Consider the following 22456-nt stretch of genomic DNA (forward strand, 5'->3'; position numbering starts at 1 on the left):
TTGTCATAGACTTTATCCTGACTTATAAATACTCGGATCGATCTCATTCCACTTCATATTGTCCGGTTGTTTTTCCTTGGATAACCATGTCAAATTTTTACTTTCTCAAAATTGTCTCTCTCGTGATTTCTCCAAAAAATGAATGCATTGTTTGTTTCCAAGCTGAAAACGAGAAAATTCTTTATATATACATATCTGAAATATGCAAAGCAATAAAATGATATATTCTCATCATAAAAACAGTGAAAAAAACAAATTTATCAAGAGTCGGAGTCGTCCGAGTGAGTTTCTTTTCCCTTCCGAGCCCACAGATGGGCAATGAGATCGTTGCGGAGAGCGTAGTGCAAATCAGCATTCCTTATTTGCTGAAGATTCTGAATGAACGTTGAAAAATCGGCCCGGCGCTCTGAGATTGGTTCGATAGGGTCAGTTGGGGTGTTTTGTCCTCTGGCTGTGTTTGGATCATAGATGTTATCGATATTAATGTTTCTCTCATCCTCCACAATCATATTGTGGAGGATAATACAAGTTTTCATTACTAAATGAAGCTTTTCAAGACTCCTTGTCAATGCTAGCCGAGAAACTATTGCAAAGCGGGCCTGAAGTACCCCAAAGGCTCGTTCCACATCCTTTCGCGCAGCCTCCTGCATCTTTGCAAAATGCTAGATGTATTTCGTTGTCAGTGTTGTGTATACCAGAATATGATGAATGAAAAAGCAGCATACCTTCCTTTCCAGCCCTTGTGGCTGTGAGATTGTTTTGATAAGGGTTGAGTAGTCCGGATAAATTCCGTCTGCAAGGTAATATCCCTGGTGATATGTCGTTCCGTTGACTTTATATTCGCAGCGAGGGGTGACACCATTCATCAAATCGGTGAATACCGGAGATGAATCCAAGATGTTTATGTCGTTGTTGGCGCCGGGCATACCAAAAAATGCATGCCAGATCCATAAGTCGTATGAAGCGACCGCCTCCAAGACAACGGTTGGAACCTTCCATGTAGAATGATTAGACCTCATGCAAAATAGGCAAGAGCAAGCAAGAGAATGAACTGACCTTTTCTTTGCCTTGATACTGACCATTCCACTCGGTGGGACAATTTTTCCATTCCCAGTGCATGCAGTCAATTGAGCCCAGCATGCCAGGGAAGCCGCATTCCTTCCCGATAGCCAACAATCTTTTAATATTGTTCTCGTTTGGAGCTCGGAGATACTCGGTGCCGTAAAACGCAATGACAGCTTCACAAAATTTATAGAGGCTCTTCGTAGCCGTAGACTCTCCTATACGGACATATTCATTGGTTGCATCAAATGATCCACCGTAGGCCAGGATTCGAAGGGCTGCTGTGATCTTTTGAATTCCTCGCAAGCCAAAGTTCCCTAAGGTATTGGCCCTGTGAGTAAAGTAAACGTCGTGCTGCTCGATGTCGTTGACAATATTCAAAAATAGCCTTCTGTGCATTCTGAAACGTCGGCGGAACTTATAATCGGGGTACCTTGGTGATTCGGAGAAGTAGTCCTTATACAAGAGCTGGTAGCCACCTTCAAAGTCTCGCCGGATGTTAGGGGCTCTTCCTTTTCTAGATCCGCCTTGTTTTGGTGGTTTTTTTTGACGTCTTTTTCTTTCTTGTCGGAGGATTTCTTGAGAAGCTGCCCCGCCACCTTGAAGAACAACTGCTATATGTTGTGTCAAATCGACTGTACTTGAGATTATGTTGTTTTGAGTGTTGATAAAGTTCCGGATAATTGCCAGTCAATCCATGAGTGGTGGTTGGATAGCAAATGGTGCGTAGGAGAGTTGTTGGCGGGGGAGTGAACCAGGGGGACTGGGGATGTGCCTTTCATCAATTTTTAGAGGCTCATATGGAGGCTAGCAGTGTATGCCGCAGCAGTTTCAGGCGCTAAATCTTGCTGCGCAGCCCCAAGCCGTGACATTTAGCAACCCAAAGATAGGGCCCGCGGTGGGAATGCTCTTAGCAACATGGCGCATTGCCCCAACAATGCAATACCAATAAATGTGCAATATCGCATTGTATTGCATCTGTTTCACCGTTGCTGGGAGGCAGCGGGAGCCAATTGGAGGTGGATGTCCTGATGATCTGTGTGTGTGTGTGTGTGTTGAAATGGATGAGTCAGTTGGCTAGTGTGAGTGGCTTTCAAGACAACACCACCAACCTTCTGATGTCCATTCGCATGTCCGACTCCTTGCCCGGCCGAATCCACCTTGCGCGGCGGCATAGACTGGGTGTTTGTGTATGTGGTGGTGGAAGTCTGGTCGGCTGGGATTGGCAGGACTCCCCGGGCGAGCCAGAAAAGGGCTGTGGGAGTGGGTAACGCTGGGGGCTGCTGCTGCTGCTGGCTGGGTGTGTGATCCGGGCGTGCTGGCAGTGGAGGTGATGGTGGTGCTGGTTGAGCTGGGGGTAATCAGGGCTTACCTCGCCACAAGGGGACCTGGTTTTTTTTTTTTTTTTGGGTAAAGCAAAGGAAACCTAACCGGGTGGAGCCGTTTGACAGTGATGAGACCCACAATGGCCGTGCTACAAGCATATGTAAAAGCATAAGCGGAGCAGCTGTGGAATCAGCATCACAGAAATTGACAAGTGTGGCTTCCACGGCGCACAAAAGCTACTCTTGTGGACTCCACCGCAAATAAAATGACTCGCGGCGAGTCCACTGAAGTTTTCTTGTCGGAGCAACGAGGATCCGAGACCCCTGTCTCTTTCCGATGGGGAGCCCACAATTGCCGGGGGCACGGTGAATTCCCCGTCGGTTTCACCAATCTGGTGTCACCCGTCGGATCCACACTGCCTTGCGGTAAGAAGTACCCATGGCGTGTAAGTTCGCATGTGATGAGACTTTGATAGGTGCTCCAATCGGGCGACAGGGAATTTGCCCGGAGGACCCCGTAAAGGAGATCCAATCACCTTATCACTCGTGATTGGGGGAGATAGTGAGGAAAGTGCGCGGTGAGCGCCGAGTCATCGCTGCGGCGCTGCGGATCCCGTGCATATCCTATTTGTGTCACTTCTGGACATGTTCAGTGACAGAGGTCACCTAGGCAACCCCAAGAGCTTGCTTGTTTAAGGCATGCTCCCCAAGGCTGCCGTGTGTGGGTCGAGGGGGGGAGGAGACAGGTGCGGAGCACCTGGCTTAGCAGTAGCAGAGTCCCGCGGGGGAGACGCTGTAATGCCACCCTAAAGGTTAGGCTGCGTCTCGCTCCCCAACGGCGCCGCCAACTGCTGCGCACTATAGCGCCCCCAGAGAAGAAGTGCACACTGGTGTGCCAGGGTCGGTGCAAGACCCTCTACTCAGACTGGTAGGTTGTGAGCCCTGCACCGACACTTCATCCATCGGAGCCGCGTACGCGGTTACCCTCGTCACGTTTGCCGTTGAGTGTTTCAGCTCGACTTGTGGTTTTAGATTGTTCCCTGGGCTAGACTCGTTTCCCTGACGGTTCTAGGCCTGGCCACGGCCTCGGCGTTCGATGCGCTCTTGCCCCGGGAACTCCCCTTGGTAAAGTTGGTGGCAGACGGAGCTTGACAGCCTCGACGCTTTATAGGGATAGTTACTGGGGGGGCCCGGGGTTGCATGCTGTCGCCTCAAGCGCCACGATTGCTCGGGTTAGGGTAGTTGTGCCCGCCCCGTTCTGGTCCAGGGAGGATAAGCATTTTTGCCCTTTCCTGGCGTGGACATCGATGCGGAGTGGGTCTGCCTTGCATCGACCTGGCCCTGTGGCAGGGGGTAAAGTGAGCGATAGTTTTACGGGGAGGGAGACTGGAGCCTCCCTCTAGTGAGGAACCCGTGTTTGAAATTGTCTCAGGGTTAAAAAGCGGGTGTTTCCATCTCGGCCGCCCGGAAGCGCGGAGCCTCGTCGGAGGGATTCTCACTAGGGTCTCGCCACTTAAGAATTCTCTGATCTCAGACAGTATTAGGCTGCCGCAGGGGGACGGTGTCCTGGGGGGTTGGTAAGGACGAAACCGTAGTTTCACAACGGCGGAAAGGGCCCTTTTTATTCCTGAGGGGAAGGTAGGACACGAGTAGAAACAAAAACTCAAACATATAGTCCAGCCGTTTTAAACGGGGATTGGTGCTTAGATGGTCATGGAAACCCGGGTTTGCACGAGAGTGCGAATTATTCCGTCTCGGACGGGTGGAACATCCTTTCGTCCAGATCGAGGGGAAGGGATAAAACCATTCTTCTCCTGCTGTCTAGCCCCGTACGGTCGCCGCGAGATAGGGCGTCGGCTCTGTTCTCCTCTGAGGTCACTCGTTTCGCTACTAAGTCGATTTGTAAATCGATGAGTAAGTCTTGCATGAGCTTCCATTCCACATTGACGTGGAAGTCTCTGGACTTCCTGCTTTTGATGGCGTTTTCGGTTGTCGTGTTGTTGGTCCACACGATAATGGATTTCCCTTGCTTTACCCCCAGTTCTTTTAACATGAGGATGCCGATGCGGATCGCCACCGTCTCGAGCCAAGCGATTCCTCTTCTTGGTTTCTCGCCGCCATTCCATCCTTCTTTAAGTCTTAATTGGGCCCATGACCGGCCGATGGTAACCCCGATGCCATAACTGGTCGAGGCATCCCCCATCCACCCAATTTCGGTCGGCTCCGGGCTTGCTATCAAGCGTGTATGCTTGAAAGATAGCAGGGTCCGTTGCCAGTATTCTAGGTCGGTTTGTACGTCTAGCGGAATCGGGAGATGCGCCCTTCTGTGTACCCAGCTACACATCCAGCGATATAAGCCGCACAGATATGAGCGGAGTTGGGGGAGCATATAGGAGACGTGATTTAGTCTTCCCGCGAGTATTTCCGCCTGGTTGTAAGAGAATATCTCGCCCACAATGAGGAAGGACTCGATTTGTTTTATACGTTCTCCGAGTTTCTCCTCTGGTAACCCAACGGTTTTCTCTCTGGCATTCCAAATAAACCCAATGTATTTTTGCTCTGTTTTGAAGGGTGACACCTTCGTCGGGTTGGTTTTCACGCCTAGTTTGTTTGACCGCCGGACAATATCATCCATGCTTACTGTAGACGAGACCTCCTTGATAAACAGGTTATCGTCGACCCAGCGAAAAACGTTGATTAGGTCGAACTCAGCCATCATTATCCGTTTCCAGGCGTCTGCTGGTCTGCCAAAGGATCCGCAGCCAGCGACTCCTCCAAATGTGTTTCTGGTGTCGACGATGATTTGATCATTGAAGTCCTTAAGCATCAGAAAGGGCCATTGGTCTGGCGCTGTTGGGATCTGCCTGTAGGCCTTCTCCAAGTCGAAAATTGCTAGGAGGGCCGGCTTTGTGCTCTTGCGTAAGAACCTGGAGACAGCTTTGAAATCGTCCCAAGTAGTTTGGAAGTCGTTCTTATCCACGAATGAGTTCACCAAGGGAATCTGTTGGTCGTTGTGGGGGAAGGAAAGGTTGTTAATCGCTCTGAGAGAGCCATCGCCGTTTACCACCGCCCCTAGCGGGTTTGTCCAGAAGAAGCCGAACTGGTCCCACACTTGTTCGGCTTGGAAAGGTCCGAACATGCGCCCCGCCCAAATCTCTTTAGTGATGGATTCCTCTATTTTCTCACAAGCCATCAAGGCTGACTGGTGGTTTGGAGGAGCGAAGTACGGGATCTCCTTGCCTAGATTGTGGATGGGGATTCCTTGGTCGAAGCCGTTCATGAAGCCATCAAGCACATCTTGGAACTCTGGGAGCAGGTTGGCGGACGAGAGCGCTGCTTGCCACGCTCCTACGTTCATGTTGCATTTGGCTTTCACCGGCCACTCTGGGCTGGGGTCATTGCTCTGGGAGCTATTGCTCGAGATCTCAATGGGTTCGTCCTCGTTTCCAAACGTAGGATGCTTACTATTGGTACGGCGAGAAAAAGACAGTCGGAAGCGGTCTCAGTATATCAATTTGATCAATTGCTTGGTATGGTACGGACGCATGTGGAAAAACAACGTGTTTATATTTGACTAGGAAGGGGATTGTTACTGAAGGGGGAGAGGGTGGAAGGGTTTCACCTAGAGCAACCAAGGTGGAGATATTGGGACGGAAAGATGGGGGCGGCAGGATGCGGAAAGCAAGATGGGGACAGAAAAGGGGGGGGGGGGGAAGGACAGCACAAACAAAAAAGGAAAAGCAGGAGTTCATATTTTAGGAGGGGAGGCCTACGGTCCGTTAGGTCCGCCGGTAGCTGGCTTGGGCCCTTATCCGTTAGCTCTCATCTTGGCGAAGGCCGGGTTGAAATTCTTTCCGAGGTAACCAGCGCTCTTTGGTCTACTTTCTTTGGGCTTGGCCGGGAGGTTGGCCGTCGGTGGGCCAGAGGTAGAGCCAGTAGAGGGAGCTGCTGTTGTGTGTGGAGCTGACTTTGGTGCATTTGGGGGGTTACCGCCCCGCTTGTTTGGGTTCAAACCGGTGTGAGGGTCACATCCGAACCTTGCCCCGCCGACCGCATAGGGGTTGTTGTCTCTGAAAGATAGTTCGTCTAAGCGTCTTGCCTCACCGTAGGCCGTATTGTAGACCTCTTGTCGGAAGACAGAGATGTCTGAGAACAATGAGACACCATTCTTGACTACCCGGTGAGCGAATGCGTTCGCCCGAATCCTGATGTCATAGCGTAACGCAACCATGAAGCCATCCTTCCGTAGGATTTTGTCCGCGTTTGCCTTGTGCAGGACGATCTATTGTCCTAAGGTCTCGTAGCGGTAGATGTCTCGCATCGTAATCTTTCTGCGTGGGTGCCCATGGATTAGGCAATTAGCTTTGGAGTATTTTAATTCGGCTTGCGACTGTCTTAGGGTTGCTTACCAAAAATTCTGAGTAGTTCAGGCTCCAGTCGCTATAGGACATGAGCCACTCGCTTGGGTAAGGATAGCCGGTATATCGCATCCCCCTCTTGGTAGAGTTGTCGTCGTTTTTTGGGCGCTTCTCGGTGTGGTACTGAAGTGCCGCATCTTGCCACGCCTTGTTAAAAATCGTCAGGGGGAGTGGGGCCTTGAGCTCGAGGATGTTCCGCTCAAAGTAAGGGGTAAAGCCTACATCTTCGTGGGAGTTAGTGTGGCCCCAGTGGAAATTTACCCCCCCCAACTGAGGTGTCCTCTTGTTGGCCTGCCGGGATGGGGGTTGGGTTGGAAGTGAGGGCTCTTTTGAGCGGTAGCTCTGTCGCCAACAAATCCCTTGCCGCTGGGACTAGAGTCACTGGGATTGTGACCGGTTCACTGGATGATGTCATACGGCATTGTTTGGTTAGTGTATGAGTACGTTTTACTTCATTGCCTGGAGGTGGCACATACCCTAGGATAAGCGCCTTATAGCAGTTGAAATACATATCAGATTCCGCCTGATCCCCGTCTCTGCCCGCCTTGAGGGCTGCCTTGAGCATGATCGCGGTTAGCTCGTCTTTGGCTTTTTCCGGTCCGTCCGTCAGTTGGGAGGGCTGAACCTCTCCCTCTGGGGGATTATCGACATCTATCACTGTGTGGTCAGGAGTCAGGAGTTGGTTTCTTTGGCTTGGTAAGGGAGGTGGTCTCTTGCTTACCGTGTTTCGCCCCAATTGATGTGGATAACTGATTGGTTTGGGTTCCACCCAAATCTTTCCCAGCCGTCTCCGGTGTTTTCTGGATAGTGCTGGTTGAGCCGTTTTTCGCTGGCGGCTTCGCCGCTTTGGTTTTTTTGGGATTGGTTGATTTCGCCGTAGCGTTTCGTTGGGTTGTGGGGGGATTTTCGGGGGCGACTTGTGCAGGGGGAATGGCCATAGCGGAGGCTTCTGCAGCTTGTGAGCGGGTCAAGCGTGCCGTGACATCAGCATCTTCGCTCGGGCTGACAGGGTTTGCCTCTTTCATGCTAGCCGAGAGACTATCAAGGTTCTGGGACATGATAGGTTATACGATGGGAGGGGTATTCTGAAGTATATGCGTGTTTGGATAATCAATTATGAAGAGTATGTTTACCAAGGAGTTTCGGGAAGGTTACGAGGGTGAGTTGCCAAGGAAATATTCGGACGGGGAAGTGGGGCTATGGAATTCCCGGTAAAGATAGGAAGAGATAAAGAAAAAGTTTTGGTAGTCGTAGAGGTCGACAACTACAGGTATAACCGGCGAATGGGGACAAGAGACGGGGTTGAGTCCTGGGGGGATAGCGATGGCGCCTCCAGCCCGGGCTATAAATACCCGTCTCTTATCTCTTCTTATCGGAGAGTCTCCCCCATTCGGCCAGGACCCGTGGCCAGCATCAGCAGACTTGTCTGGATGTGGAAATACCGGTGGCCTAGTTTGGCCGCCGGCCGAGCTTGAGCCCGGGTGGCTGCCTACAGGTGGCCGCTTCGGGTGCTAGGCCCAAACGGTACCTGGTTCGGGTCGTTCCTGGCCCAGCTGAGATCAGGCTGAAACCTAGCTGTCATCTTGAGCCACGTCACCAGCCCTTTACGGCCATACCGGCATGTATTGAGTGGCTTATGCAATTTCCGCTCCGCCGCTCTGCCGGTTCGGACCTGGCCCGGTTAACCGGTTACTTGGACAAAGCCAAACTCCCGCTGCGCTCTCGTACAGCAGACATGCTGTGACACCCCCTGTGACACCTGCTGTGACCTAGGTCAGACTCACAAGGTGTGTAGCCGGCCGCAGCTGGACCAAGGGGATGCCGATCAACGCAGCGGCTGCTCAACAGAGGTCCTTGGCCGGGCCCGTTCAGCCCATCGGCTGAACTCGCGGAATGTGGCAAGAGATGAAAGACTTTCGAATTTTCCTCCCATGAAAACCAAGCATGTAGAATCTAGGGGCGGCAGGCGGCACTTGCGCCATATTGCCCCTTCTTGGGCCGGAGCCTCCGGAGGGTCTCACGGAAGCCCTGCCGCTGGTGAGAAATGTTTGGTTGATAAAATAGAAGATGGAGATGCGCAAAGCAACCATCCATGGATGGGACCCAGCTCCATTCAATTGTTGATCGATGTAGATGACCTTCCATTGTTGTGTTGGTTACGTGCACTGCAAACAAGCACCGATCCTCAGTGGATCTCACTGCAGATGACTCAAGTGCAGGGCACATGGACAACTCCAAGAACGGGGAGACGGCTGGCCGTAAGATAAATAGGCCCTCGTTCACGCCCAATCTTGCTCCATCATCCATCCACTCATCCCATCTCAGCAGATCCACCGGCATCACCTTCCACACCCTGCTCAAAACAGCACAGTATCCCTAGCTCTCCCCAACGCGTTCGAATCATCCAAACCGCACAATGGTCTCATTCAGCTACCTGTTCACTCTGCTCTGTGTCCTCGTCGCCGTCGCTCGTGCCGACGATGCAGCTAGCCCCAAGTCGGAGGGCGTAGAGGAGAAATGGTTCTTCGGAAACAGATACGGACTCTCGTCATGCTTCGGCACCGGCTTTGGCCTCTGGGGCGGCTATAGTCCTTTGTACCGCGGCTGGGCCGGGATGTACAACCTCAACTACTTATACGGATACCAAGGTTTCGCCTACTCCCCCCTCCTATTTGTCAAGGCGACTGAGGGGACCCAAAGCGTTAGCCGACGTGCCATCGCTCTCGAGGATGTCGAACAGCTCAGCCGCCGATCGGACACCGAGTCCGTTGCTTGTGCTACCCACGGCAAAGCTCCTCAGACTTTCTCTGTTAAGAACTGTTTGGCGTATGTTACTTTTTCATTAGAACTTGTGCTTCAATCAATCCTGAGCTCTGAACATCCTCTTGTTTTCGAAATTAGTGCTGCCCATCAATTGGCCGAGAAGAAGGTTTCGACCGCCACTCACGGCAACTGTCAGGTTTGCCCCGATTTCTTTTTGTTTTGATTTCCTTCACTTCTGGACTTCAGGCGGATAGTAATCATTTTCCTTTTGAACAATCCAGTTATCTCTTGTCCACGGCACTGAAAAAGTCGCTCCAGGCTCGATGTAAGCTTATTTCCCAGGACCGTCATTTGGAAAATTGAACCCAGCCTAATCTCGATCTTTTTCCATAGCACGGTCAAGCAACTTGAAGCGGGTGTTCACAATATGCTACAGGCCTGCAGCAAATCAGCCGATGTAAGCCTCACAATTCATCTGGTTCGATGTTTTTTCCAAACAGATGATTGATTTTCTCAAACTTTCATCTACCAGGAAAAGGAAGCTCCCGCCAAGGGGGGCCCCAAAATCGACGACAAGCAAGCCTTTATGATCCTCTCTAGCCCGCAATGAGCTTTCTTTAACACGGGACATCCCAAGCTGTTTTTCTGTTTCTCTTTCTCTCAAGGGCTGTTAATATCGAAATGTGTAGCCATAGTGACAAATACATCTTTCTACTATCGATCCAAATCCACCAATATTGCTGCTCCGCTTGAAGATCTTAAAATTCTCTTGTTCCTGAGCAAATATGAAATACTGGTGCCACCAAAGTACACACAAGACTTGCTGCTTTCTGCAAAGAGACCACCGCATTTGCGCCTGAGGAAAGACCCATACAGGATATCTCCAAGGCACCCATCGCTCAGATTATCAGAACTGCTCTGATTTTTTTTGCCGGATGGATGAAGATTTTTAGTCCTTGTGTCTAGATGCTGCCTCTGATGAATCATAGCCCATCTCATTTTCTCGCGGAGGGACCCGTCCGTCCGAAATGCCATGGATGATGTCACTTTCCAAGGCGAAAGTAAGCCACTCATTCTCAGTAAGAATCCGCTTGGCATCCGTTGCATCACCACTCCTCATCCTGCATCACACGGGGGACATACCCCAGTCGAAGTCTAGGTTCGGTTCTATAAAAGCAGCCCCCAAGAACCACATCGTCCAATCCAGCTCTCTGTTGGGGGATATCACTCGTACTTGACCGCTCAGAACCCTTGCTTTCCGATTCTTCCCGAGTAAAAGAACGCGCTAATGCGTGCCTTTCAAGTGTTGTTCGCCAAGCGGCTTCAGTTGACCTTGTTGACCGGGTTGGTAGCTTTGCCTTGGCTGGCTCCATTGGTAGTCGCAGCTGAAAGCGAACAGCTGAGCTTCTTACCGACTCCAAATCCCGGCACTAGGTCTTCACCATCGGTCCCCGGCGCAGACCATCCCAACTTGATTTTTGCCTCCTTCGCCGGTCTCCTCCAGCAATGGCCGAACACCTATGCCTACAGCGGCCACTCGATCATTCCGGGTGTCGTCCCGCGGGGCACGTTGCTCTATCATAGAACCAATCATCAGACCCCTCCGCCTTCAGAGGGACTCGAATGGCTTGCCTTCAACCCCGAGTACAGCTACGTCATTCACGCTCACAGGCTCGGCCAAGTCGATTTGTAATAAGGTTCCGATCCGGACCCCGCAGATCCGGAGGAATCCGGAAACCCCGCAGGCCGGATCAGGGTTCGGGACTGAGCTTGAGAGATCCGGAATCCGGTCGGATAGTGAAAAGCGCTCCAAAAGCGAGACATGCGGGTAAACCTCAGAAAACACCCAAAAATACGGGTTTTTCTCGGGGAATACCCGTCAAACCCGTATGAGTCGGGATCTCTACCGGGGATTCCCCGGCATACCCAATCAAATTGGCACTTTTTTTGTGAAATGCCCCTTGCTTTCCAATCCGGGAGAATCCGGCCGGATTCCGGATAAGACCAGGGTCAGGGTGCGGGATGGGTGATATCCAGCTCCGGGGCACCGGATCAGAACCTTAATTTGTATACATACACAGCAACCTGCGCTCTGTGTATCATCTATTTTGATGGTCAGAGCTCCTCCTTGGGCACACCAGGCTTCATGGAGAGCCAAAGCGTGCTCATCAACGGCACCATTTCCAGGCAGTTTGGAGACAATGGCCGGTACATCAAAGCAGAGTATGACCGCACCCACAAACTCTGCAAGCTTGGAAAACAATGGTGCTTCAAGGGCGTGGTGCGGATGAACACCTGTTTCAAATTAATGTGGTGTGATTTCACCAAGGGAGTTGAGTCAGTTTGGTAACATCTTTTTGTGTTTACCTGTTAGGCTTTCTCTCATCAAACCGGGCCTCTTCCTCGATCATATGGATATTTTTTAACATTATGATAAACTGGCTTTCTCAAGACTCATGTGCTATTCTTTTTTTGCTCCGTAGACGTCTTAGGCCCCAATTATAAACAATAATTGTGACTTTATTGAAAAATAATCAAAACTTGATTGAAATTATGATTATAGCTATTTTTTAGTAAGAAAAATACTTCAATAATGTTTCAATTGAAGTACAATTATAAACAAAATGCGCAACAGAGCAAATTTTGCCCTTCTGTACACAAATACTGGCCAGCTCAACTGCAGTATTTCCTGTTGAGACCATCCGCCGCTGGGATAATCCAAGTTTCCCAGTCCAACCCCCACGTTCAAGATACCCGCCATGATCCCTCCTCCGCTTGACCCCAAACGAATCCAGATCCTTGCCCTCTGGCAATGGTATCACCGCCAGCAGCACCAAGTCCCCAAACAGGTCTATATCCGTGCACGCCGCACAGCTTTCAAGAGACCCTCTTGCTGGGAACCTTGGAACAACGACCACATCCCCGCCGTCCGATTTGTGGAGTACTTCTGCATGTCTGTGGAAGATTTCCGGTGGCTCTCAGACAAACTACGGAGCGAAATGCAGCAAGATACCCTTGGCCGTGGGGAACCGTTGAGCGTGGAAGCCCAAGTCGCCGTCGGAGTTTATTGACTTGGGCATGGGGCGACTTACGTTAACATCGCCCACGTCTTCAACATAGGGAAAGAGACAGCCAACAAAGCCTCCAAATGCTTTACAATTGCGGTGCTCCGGGTGTTGAGGCATCGGTCCGTGGGGTGTGTAACATTGTTACTATCCTCACCTATCTTGACTTACTAATCTGATGGCGACTTACTAATCTGATGGCTGCTGTGATTCAGCTGGCCAACTCTGGATGATACCTAGCAGTAGGACCTGATCAAAGAGTCCTTTGAACGTTACCATGGCATTCCACACATTGTTGGGGCCATTGATGGGACTCACGTGCCGCTTGGGATACCTCCCCATGATGAATGGAACGGGTACATAAACCAGAAGCACTGGGCTTCTGTGGTATTCCAGTGTGTGGTCAACGGCAATGGTAACTTCCGCAATGTGAGCTTGATACCTCTTCTTTCTCTTTCAAGCTACCTCTGACTGACGTCTGAGAACCGCACATGTAGATTAGTGGAGGGGGTGCTGGCTCCATGCATGTGGGTCAGAGCCTGTTGGGTGTGGCCAAGCCAATGATACCACGTGGCGCCATGCTCATTGGGGACGCTGGCTACCCGGAAAACGTCAGCATTCTATTGCCTTACCCTTTGGTGGCCACGCAAAAAAACTATGATTTCAACTACATCCAATCATCAACACGGATCATCGTCAAACAATCTTTTGGAAGGTTGAAAAATTGCTTCCGGTGTAAGACTCAAAAGTGTTCCTGAGAACCTTTTGCTGAATGGAGAAGGGGATGATGGAGGTGCAAAACTCTGCCCTTCTATGCTATCAGTCAACAAGACCCACCAAGCTATGCTTGGCAATTTTTTAATCAAGTGATAGGGTAGGTTGGCTCAAGATGAGTTGTTTGATTGACAAGTATAGAGCTGAAGATTTATATAAGGGTTGGTTATAATTGGTAAGGGTGAATATTGGGGTGACTGTGATTGGTGAGTGATGAACTGAGGAGCTGACAACTGGGGAGGGGAGAGCTCCTTATATAGACAGAAGTGGAGCCCCAGAGGGCTTGTGGGTTAGTGTTTTAGCTGATCTGGACAACAGTGTGAGGGATTTTAGCTGGTGAGAGTAGATACAAATGATGTCATAATGTGTCAGGGGTACATAAATGATGTCATAAGCATGCAGTAGGGCTGCATGAAGGCTGCGTCAAGTGACAGTAGGCTGCATTAGTTGACAGGTGGATGCAGGGGGTGCATAAATGACGTCTGAACTGCAGGATCAGTGCGGGATGACATCATAATATGGAAATAGAAGAGTACTTGATACTATGTGATGACTATAGTCTGATGGGGAGATGTATGCTTGTATCCTGTGATGTGTATAAGCATAATACTGTGATCCTTGACTTGAGGCTTGTGACAGGCTGGTGACTGGGTATGCTGAACGTGTGATGGGTGTCCATTGTCCAAGGGCGTGTAGGTTCCAATCCAGAGGAGCTCCAGTGACGCTTCCAGTGGTGACTAGGGGTAAAATTGGCCGTAGAATACATTTCTGGGGTCAATTTGATGGTATCTTGAGGCCTAGTATGAGTAAATATATGTATGAGAAAAAACTTTTGATTTTTCACTTTTCCGTCTACCACACCGGATTCTCTTGACAGCTCAGGCCGTGTGGCCCATTTTCGCGCGCAAAAACTCCTTTGCCTGTATGGTTTTACACAAATTGCTCAACCGAAGAGGCAGGCTCTACCTCAAAGACTGGAACGCACGCACAGCGGAAGAATCCTGGCTGGGTGCAATTATCCCTCGGGTCGTTCACCGTGCCAAGGAACGTAATGAGGCCCACATCCCCTCCATGTGGACCCACAGGGATACAATCAAAGACTTGTTATGCTTGTGATGTCTCAATATGTTACTTATTTTTATTGCTGGTATTTGCAAGGCTGGGGTGGAACTTTGCCCTGGTGCTTAATTGCAATGAAATTATGCAGTATTACAATGACATGATCACCCCATGTGGTTTTGGGTCTCTCGTTCAATGTTTTCCGTCTGTACTTGCACGGCACGACGGCGGAGGGAGATGCCACCTTGGCATAGGGCTCTGGCGGTGCCCCGGCTTAATCCCATGTTCCGGAGGGAGTTTTTGTTGGCTTGCAAGAAGAACGGTCAGTCAATGACTTGATTCTCATGTAGGATGATGCGGGTATGGAGGTTGTGTGGGTTGATTTGGCATTGTTCGAGGAACCCCTTGAGTGTCAGGCCCCTTGTGGCGCGGATGAGAGATGGAAGAGGTGGCCTGACAGGGCGCCCACCAAAGGGTTCTGGTCGGACCCAAACATAGCTGGGGACTGGGCGCCCCACCGGGCGTCGGCGTGCCGCAGGGGCGGGAGCTTGGGCCCTGCCGGTTGGGCGTCTGCAACAATGGGGTCGGACGTGGACGGTGGCAGACCTGGGTGCGAGTGGGGCGGGCACTGGGTTAAGAAGGCCGATCTGGTGGGCCTGGGTTGGCGGGTCTGGTTGGTGTTCACCAGGTGAGCTGAAGCCATCAACGGTCGTGGTTCGATCAGCCTTGGGGCGGTCATTTGTGTCCTTGCCACCGGTGGGGCCATTGGCCTGGGGCGCTGCTGGTGCGGGTGAAAGGAAGGGAGTGGTGTGGGTCAGACCCAAACATCTGTCATTAGCCCACATGGGTCTGCTGCTGTATTCAGTGAGGTTAATCTCCTTGACCATTTTGGTCAAGTACTTGGCAAAAATCATAAACCCGTGCTTTGTCTTTGAGAGTCAGGTGTGTTTGTCTTTGACACACTTCCAGAATCTTAAAAGCTCGAGGGACTTGTCCTCCGGCCAAGTTTTCTGCGGTGTCTTTGCGGCCGCCTCAGATTCACGGCGCAATGCCGCGCGTTCCTTCTCTAACATCTTCTCTCTGGTCTCAATGGCCTTCTTCTGATTTTTGTCTGCACAAACTGCGGCTGCCTCGTCCGCAGCCCTAGCCATTTCCTCAGCTGAGCGTTTAGGCTTTTGCTTCCCCCCAGCGGCAATGGTGGGTGGGACCGTAGTAGGCTGGGCAGCTGGGGTGGTTGGGGTGCGTACAGGAGCGGCCGAGATGAGAGTGTTGCCGGGTAAGCTTGCTTTGATTGGGACTGGAACCCCCGAGTACATGTCATTTGTAATCTGGTAATCAAAATCTCTTGTGTTCTTGTGCAAGTAGGATGCGCGTGCCGGGTCTAGATCTGGAAGGCCACGGGTTTGGCGTGCAACTTGGACATAGCCTGGGGGGTGATTGATTGCTCCCGGAATCATTCCCAAATGATGGGACGGTACGGGTGCAAGGCTATGTTGGTTCCCGGCGAGGTTGGGATGGGGCCAATTGAGAAGTGTTGGGTTCAAGTATGGCGGCTCAGCAGGGAATCACTGGTTGGCTTGATCCACTGGTAAGTACTGCCAACCTGGGTAAGGTGGCTCAAGGTTGATTTGGTACTGGTGACCTGTTGGTGTGCGGGAATAATCGAGGTCGGGGTCTGCCACTGGCCAGGATCCATCTGGATTGTCCAGGTACAGCTGGCTGTTGTCAGTCGGTCAAGTGTTAGGGTCCATGATCATCAAACAATTGGGGTGGGGTGTCGCCGGCGAATTGGAGGTTGATGGGCAGATGGGCGGATGGGCGGATGGTCAAGAGAGGGCCAGACCCCTGCCAAAACCACTACAATTCCATGCCCTGCACGTGTGTATTTGCTATTGAGTTGAAACTCAATTGCACAACCCTATAGTGATCATACACACCTGTATTCAGCTCAATAAGGGAATTTTAGCAAATTTTCAAATGCAGACATTCAAAAAAAATTTAGCTAAAAAATAGTTAAGAGTGAATCTCAATTTGCTTTTGTTTATTTTTCAATAAAGTCCCAATTATTGTTTATAATTGGGGCCTTAGGGGCACGAAAACCACCGATCCTTCAATACTTATTACAAACCAGGAGCGTTTACTGAATCCATGAAAGTGACTGAGGCCCCAATTATAAACGGAATTTTGAGATAATTTTGAAATTGTTTTGAAATCAAAACCAACTTTGTTTTGAGTTCTTTTCATTTCAAAATAATCCCAAATATCTTCAAACACACCCGGGAGGGGTGTTCAAGATTCCAGAATCTCAAAATCCGAGGAATCAAAATTTTGAACAGGCAGTATGCCTGTATGGTTGCCAGGCCACTGGTGCCTCAGACCCCCCCCCCCCCCCCCATTTAATGGCTGTATTGGGTCGGCGGAGTTCACCGGGCGGGGGTTGGCTGGCACATGGAAAAAACTGCTGCTGCAATTGTGCAATATACCAGATTGCACGATTGCAACACTGAGAAAAAAACAGATGGCCTACCCTTACGAACACCTCCAGGCAGCCCGGGACCACCAGGGGCAATATGATCCTGCCCTCGGCGGCGGGACCACGGGACAAAACGCACGTCAATACGGCTACGATCTTGCCGCAGATGATCCGAACGCGTTATTCTGCTCGTTCCAAAGCCAAGTGGCGAGGAGCTGATTTGTTGAGTCAATCATTGGGAGGGGGATCATCGTGTGCGTGTTGGCCTGGCGAGGTGTGGCGAGGTGTGCGGGTTCTTTTTTGGTTCAGACAGCCAAGGCTGAACAGGCAAGCTGTATTCTATCCAGCTTGCCCGTGTCACAGACATATCGCCCCTGCCTGCCCACTCCGGCAGGCTACTTGCTCAGGGATGCACAATTGTTTATATGTGCACCCTGTTGTTTGAAGTTTTTCCGAGAGGATTTTGAAATCAAAAATCTTTCATTTTGATTTCATTTCCGTTTCGAAATTCTCTTCGAATAATTTCAAAATATAACTCGAAATTTCGTTTATAATTGGGGCCTGAGATTCACAATACCGATTTCTCATCCAACTCAGGCGAGACATTGGTCCAGAATCAATCGGATGTGATTAACCCTCTCTTTCCTGGCCAGCTTCGAAAGACCTTGCGGCAGAGAGTCGAGTTGAGCTTTTGTTTTGTTTGCCAATATCCCACGTTCTTAACTAACTTCGCCTTCTCGCGTGTTTCAACCAGGGTTTTTGAGGCCAACGATTCGACGATCCGGTTGAAAACTGATAACAATTCTGCAGGAAGTGATAATCCGGAGGAATCCTTGCTCCAGTGGATTACCAGACCTCGGGTCATCAACTCGCCATTTTACTCCAGGTCTCCGCAGTACTATTTCCGCGCAGCCAGCCGCCAGTTCTTCACGCCAGGCGAAACTCGAGTGATTCTAGACCCAAGTGGCTTTGTGAGCTTCTACGATCGTATCCAAAGCTTGAGCCAGAAGCGGCAAGCTGAAGGGACCAGCGACGGCCCGCGTCATGCTCACAGATTGCACGGGATCAGCTCAAGGGATGTAGAGAAAATCAAAGACCGTCTGGTCAATGTACTCGCCCGTAAGAATGCGGAGAGATGGCGGAAAGAATCTGATCGCCTGGATTGGCGGGCATCGGTCTGCACGATCACTCAGACGTACAGCAAACCACTCGTCGAACTGGATTACCTGCTCAAACGGGATGACCTGAGCGCCATCGACCGGGCGGCCGAAGTGCGCGGCTTGACTTACGGCATGATCATCCCCTACGTTGATTTCTCCTCCTGGAATCTCAGTGATCCGGCTTGGGTCGACCAGAACATTATGAAATGTGCGAGAGGTTTTACTTCCGGGACGTATCGTGCCTCAGACCTCACGGAATCTATACAAGTCATCATTGGCGCTAACGAGGGGAGTTGGGATCGATTGTGTAGCACGATCTTCAGCATCTTTATCCAAACCATCGAATTGTCTATTCCGATCGATTCACTCATCACTCCCGATCCAAGATTAGAGAGCGAAGCCACCTCGCGGGCCTCGGAATGGAGACAACAAACCGAAAAGTTGATGGAGTGGTTGGGCTGGTCAACCTGGGGACGCTGTGACCCACCTTGCAAACCTGATGTAAGACCTATTCCATCCCTCCTCTCCCGTGCGGTAGGCGACCACTACTAACGCCCCATGAAACCTCACATTACTTGGGTAGGAAATGTGTCTCCCTCCGTTGTGGCCTGCCTCATGGATGACCGGGCTTCCTAACCTCGATAATCAGTTCCCAGTCTGCAGCAATGGCGCCTGGAAGAGGTTCTGATTTTCGGGTAAACTCACGGAATCGTAAAGTCAAAATAACCCACATCAAACATGTAAATATCTAAATCAGTACAGAGGTACAAAAACGTGTGCCTTGTTAATTCCCATAATCTAGCTCAGCTCTTTCACCATAAAACAATTTGTATCACTAATATGTAGCAGTTTTTGATGAGGATGGTGGCCATGTGTTTGTCAATCAAGCAAATCTTCAGGATCATTCATGTAGCTTTGTGACATCAATGATAAATCTAGATGTCGCAGCTACCAACTGCGCTTGGGGAAACTATCTTTTCAAATTTTATCTTGCACCAGATTCCCCGGGCGCGGGTAGGCATCTATGAATTGAGCTGCACTCAAATTATGGCGCAAAGCTGGGAACAAGCAGCTTTGCAAGTAACAAGAAACGGGTCCATGGGCGCGACGTACTCGCGAAATCCCTATTAATAGTAAGTGTTCCCCGAAAGATGTGTGCATTTTTTTCCCGCTGGTGACATTGTGATTCAGGGGCCTCTAGCATTTCGCATCGTAGCACAGAAAAGCGTATTCGAAAATATGATATGTCAGAGCTCACAATCAGACTCGGAGGAAGAGAGAAAAATTTCCGCCTTAGAACACAAATCTCTCGTCGTAAGTGCTGCCGGATCATGGAAAGAGGGCTTCTTGCTGAGGACTTCATTCCCTCCGGTGGCGGACTTTGAGGTCTTGCCGGAAAGGATTGGCCAGGCTCTGCCGGGTTTGCCAGACAATTCCAGGGGATATGGAGTCTCAGTTTCCGGGGTAAACACTGAGACAGTTTGGTAGTTGCCATCCACTTATAACGCATAAGAGAAACGGCATCCTTGAATTTATTAAGGTTTATGGATTGATCAGAGAGAAAAAGATGGAGACATAACTTTTTCCAATCGGCAAAGCACAAAGGGAAACGTGACTCTTTGTTCAGCGTAGAAGCTGAGCCTCGCGCCGTATGCAAGCAGCAAATACCCTCAGTACTTTAACCGCGAAGCCTCTCATCAGTGCGGCCAAAGTCGGGCTCAGCATTGATGTAAGATATAAGTAAGCGTACGGTTCCAGCCGTGCTACTACCCATCATCTCCCCAAACCCAGTGTCAATATACCCCCTTCCCATCTCACATCTTCCCAGACTCTAGCGGTTGCTCCAAATAACTTCAGCCTTTGATAAACACACAATATATGAACCAAGAGATCTTAGTGTCAACCGGAGAGGTTTCGTCCGACCTTGCGCATGCGGATGCATTTGGTTCTCCGGAGGATTTCGCAGAGGCCTTGGACCATCTAATGGAATCAGGTAAGCTACGCTTCCAGTATGTGTTTTTTTTCTAAATTCTATAGATGGTTCTGATTTCACCTTTGGGAGAAGCTCGGGCCGCTGCCCTCGCAAAGCGAAGAAAGCAGGTTCAAGAGCTACTGAACTCCTTTTCCAACACGACCGCCGCCACTTTGACATTGGGCGAAGATGGCACAGCTTCAGAATGCACAATCTGTAAGGAAGACCTCTCTCAAGTTCGACAAACAGTTGTTCAGCTCCCATGTCATCCATCAAATCTTTTTCACAGAGACTGCATTAAAGTAAGCAACTCTTTTAGCCCCAGCCTCCATAGTCCATTACCAATTACACTGCTTTAGCCCTGGATAGAACAGAACACAAGCTGCCCTATATGCCGACCTGGATTCCAACTACCACCTCCGTCGAACTCGGAACCCTCTGGTTAAATTGGCGGAGCGGCATTCTTCTGTTGTATCTTTTTCTAGTACGAACGTTTAGTGTAAAATACTTTCTCATTTGTGTTTACATGAAACCTTAGAATAGTAGCAAGGAATGCATATTACATTGAGTTGAAATTGCGCAACCGCGCAAGGCACTCGTTTGTCTTGATCCGCTTCCTGCGGTCTAAGCAGATCCACTGCCAACATAGAGAAGATGAATATGAAATTAGGCTGTGCCTTTGTCAAGAGGGAAGGGGCCTTGTGTTGAGTTGAAAACGACATCTCTCTTCTAAAATGCTTTTGTCATGAGATCACGTTGTACATATTCAAACGTGAATAAATGTTGAAATATACCCTCAACAGCATTGCCTCCCAATTTATTAGATTGCTCTTTCGAATCCAGAGTTGACTACCAACTGCGCTTGAGCAAAAAGTCTTTCCATCCAAAACTTATTTTGCACCAAATTCACGGGTGTGGATAGTGGCGTCTACGAACTGACCCGTAGACAAATCATGGCCAAGAAATGAGAACAGACGGATTTTCAAACAGCAAGAAACAGCTTCATGAGCGCGGCGGAACACCAAAGTCCATATCATCCCCGGAAGGATGTATGCAAAGTTCTGCCCGCTCATGCCACAATGAAGACTTGTTCTTTTTAACTTGATACACACGTCCCTCATCGCAAGTGGGGTAAATGAGGGCCTCCTGCCCGGACTTTGTACCCTCCAGCGCCGGGCATTGAAATTGCAGGAAAGGATTGGCCAGGCTCTGCAGACGATTCCAGCCTCAGGAAATATAAAGTATCAATTACATTCGTAGACACTGGTGCAGTTTGCAGTTGCCGCCCGACCGTGAAGGATAAAAGAAACCAGAGCCTTGCGATCTATAGCTTTGGGGATGGATCAGAAATACAATCCTGGAAATACAATTTCATTCAGTCTTCTTAGCACAAAGGGAAACTAGGATTGTTGTTCAAAGCAGGCGGCTTGACAGCGGAGAAAGGCAGAGAAACCCATAGAGGCAGAGAAACCCATAGATGGTCTAGAAACCAGGCTTCACATAATCGCCTTTGTTGAGCAAGCTGAGCCTCGCGCTGTATGCAAGCAGCACCAGTCCTCAGGCATTCAATTCAACCACGAAGTCTCCCCTTTGTGCTGCTGAATTTGGGCTCAGCATTGATGTAAGGTATAAGTAAGCGTACGGTCCCAGCCGTACTGCTACCAATCATCTCCCCCAACTCGCAATCAATCTCGCCAACTCCCTCCCCTCCCATCTCCTCCCAGAACCTAGCAGCTACTCCAGAAACTCTTAGTCTTTAATAAATACACAATATGGACCAAGACATGTTCGAGTTGGACGAAGAAGCTGGGCTGGAATTCGCGCCCGAAGGCGAGGCTCAGGTGGTTGCAGACGACCACTACGAATGGGCTACGCCCACTCTCCTGGACGAATTCGATTTGAGCGCCTTTTCTATGGAGCAATTCTCGGAGGCCATCGACCACCTAGTGGAATCAGGTGAGATGTCTGCGGAGGAAGCCGAGGAGGTTATGGACCGTCTAAGGGAATTAGGTAGGCCACGCTCATATCAGGTGTTGTTTCTACCGCTGATTCTGAGTTTACCTCCCGAGCAAGCTGCCTTGGAACAGCGAAGGAGGAATGTTCGGCAGCGACTGGACACTCTTCCCCATCCGACCGTCCCCACTTCGAAATCGAGCCAAGATGGCGAAGCGGAGAACTGCACAATCTGCCATAATGAACTCTTTCAAGTTGGCCGAACTGTTGTCCAGCTCCCATGCCATCCATCCCACCTTTTCCACCAAGACTGCATCCAAGTAAGCACATCTTCTTACCCTCTATCTTCATTATCAATGACTGATTCAAATTCTTTTCTGCTGCAGCCCTGGATTGAGCAGAACTCAACCTGCCCACTCTGTCGCGTTGTAG

General features: G+C 50.1%; 7 protein-coding genes across 7 annotated transcripts; 5 read left to right on the forward strand and 2 right to left on the reverse strand.

Annotated features, from left to right (window-relative positions):
• Positions 1 to 9221: 9221 nt before the first annotated feature.
• PtA15_4A463 (uncharacterized protein) lies at positions 9222 to 10178 on the forward strand (the record flags this gene model as incomplete). Its single annotated transcript, XM_053168349.1, has 5 exons — positions 9222 to 9631; positions 9707 to 9764; positions 9850 to 9893; positions 9962 to 10025; positions 10101 to 10178. 5 exons carry the CDS (start codon positions 9222 to 9224, stop codon positions 10176 to 10178), a joined length of 654 nt encoding a protein of 217 aa, XP_053019567.1.
• A 678-nt stretch (positions 10179 to 10856) lies between these two features.
• On the forward strand, positions 10857 to 12060 carry PtA15_4A464 (uncharacterized protein; the record flags this gene model as incomplete). The annotated part of the gene is made up of 2 exons (XM_053168350.1): positions 10857 to 11249; positions 12052 to 12060. 2 exons carry the CDS (start codon positions 10857 to 10859, stop codon positions 12058 to 12060), a joined length of 402 nt encoding a protein of 133 aa, XP_053019568.1.
• Positions 12061 to 14545: 2485 nt separating this feature from the next.
• On the reverse strand, positions 14546 to 15353 carry PtA15_4A465 (uncharacterized protein; the record flags this gene model as incomplete). The annotated part of the gene is made up of 2 exons (XM_053168351.1): positions 14546 to 14584; positions 14955 to 15353. The coding sequence occupies 2 exons, from the start codon at positions 15351 to 15353 to the stop codon at positions 14546 to 14548; spliced, it is 438 nt and encodes a 145-aa protein (XP_053019569.1).
• A 51-nt stretch (positions 15354 to 15404) lies between these two features.
• PtA15_4A466 (uncharacterized protein) lies at positions 15405 to 16162 on the reverse strand (the record flags this gene model as incomplete). The annotated part of the gene is made up of 2 exons (XM_053168352.1): positions 15405 to 16019; positions 16070 to 16162. The coding sequence occupies 2 exons, from the start codon at positions 16160 to 16162 to the stop codon at positions 15405 to 15407; spliced, it is 708 nt and encodes a 235-aa protein (XP_053019570.1).
• Positions 16163 to 16215: 53 nt separating this feature from the next.
• Positions 16216 to 18651, forward strand: PtA15_4A467 (uncharacterized protein; the record flags this gene model as incomplete). Its single annotated transcript, XM_053168353.1, has 3 exons — positions 16216 to 16291; positions 17537 to 17621; positions 17694 to 18651. The coding sequence occupies 3 exons, from the start codon at positions 16216 to 16218 to the stop codon at positions 18649 to 18651; spliced, it is 1119 nt and encodes a 372-aa protein (XP_053019571.1).
• A 1326-nt stretch (positions 18652 to 19977) lies between these two features.
• PtA15_4A468 (uncharacterized protein) lies at positions 19978 to 20569 on the forward strand (the record flags this gene model as incomplete). Its single annotated transcript, XM_053168354.1, has 3 exons — positions 19978 to 20092; positions 20165 to 20373; positions 20441 to 20569. The coding sequence occupies 3 exons, from the start codon at positions 19978 to 19980 to the stop codon at positions 20567 to 20569; spliced, it is 453 nt and encodes a 150-aa protein (XP_053019572.1).
• Positions 20570 to 21843: 1274 nt separating this feature from the next.
• PtA15_4A469 (uncharacterized protein) lies at positions 21844 to 22456 on the forward strand (the record flags this gene model as incomplete). Its single annotated transcript, XM_053168355.1, has 3 exons — positions 21844 to 22081; positions 22128 to 22344; positions 22411 to 22456. 3 exons carry the CDS (start codon positions 21844 to 21846, stop codon positions 22454 to 22456), a joined length of 501 nt encoding a protein of 166 aa, XP_053019573.1.

Source organism: Puccinia triticina, chromosome 4A, assembly GCF_026914185.1.
Source record: "Puccinia triticina chromosome 4A, complete sequence".
In the NCBI taxonomy this organism is placed as follows: domain Eukaryota; kingdom Fungi; phylum Basidiomycota; class Pucciniomycetes; order Pucciniales; family Pucciniaceae; genus Puccinia; species Puccinia triticina.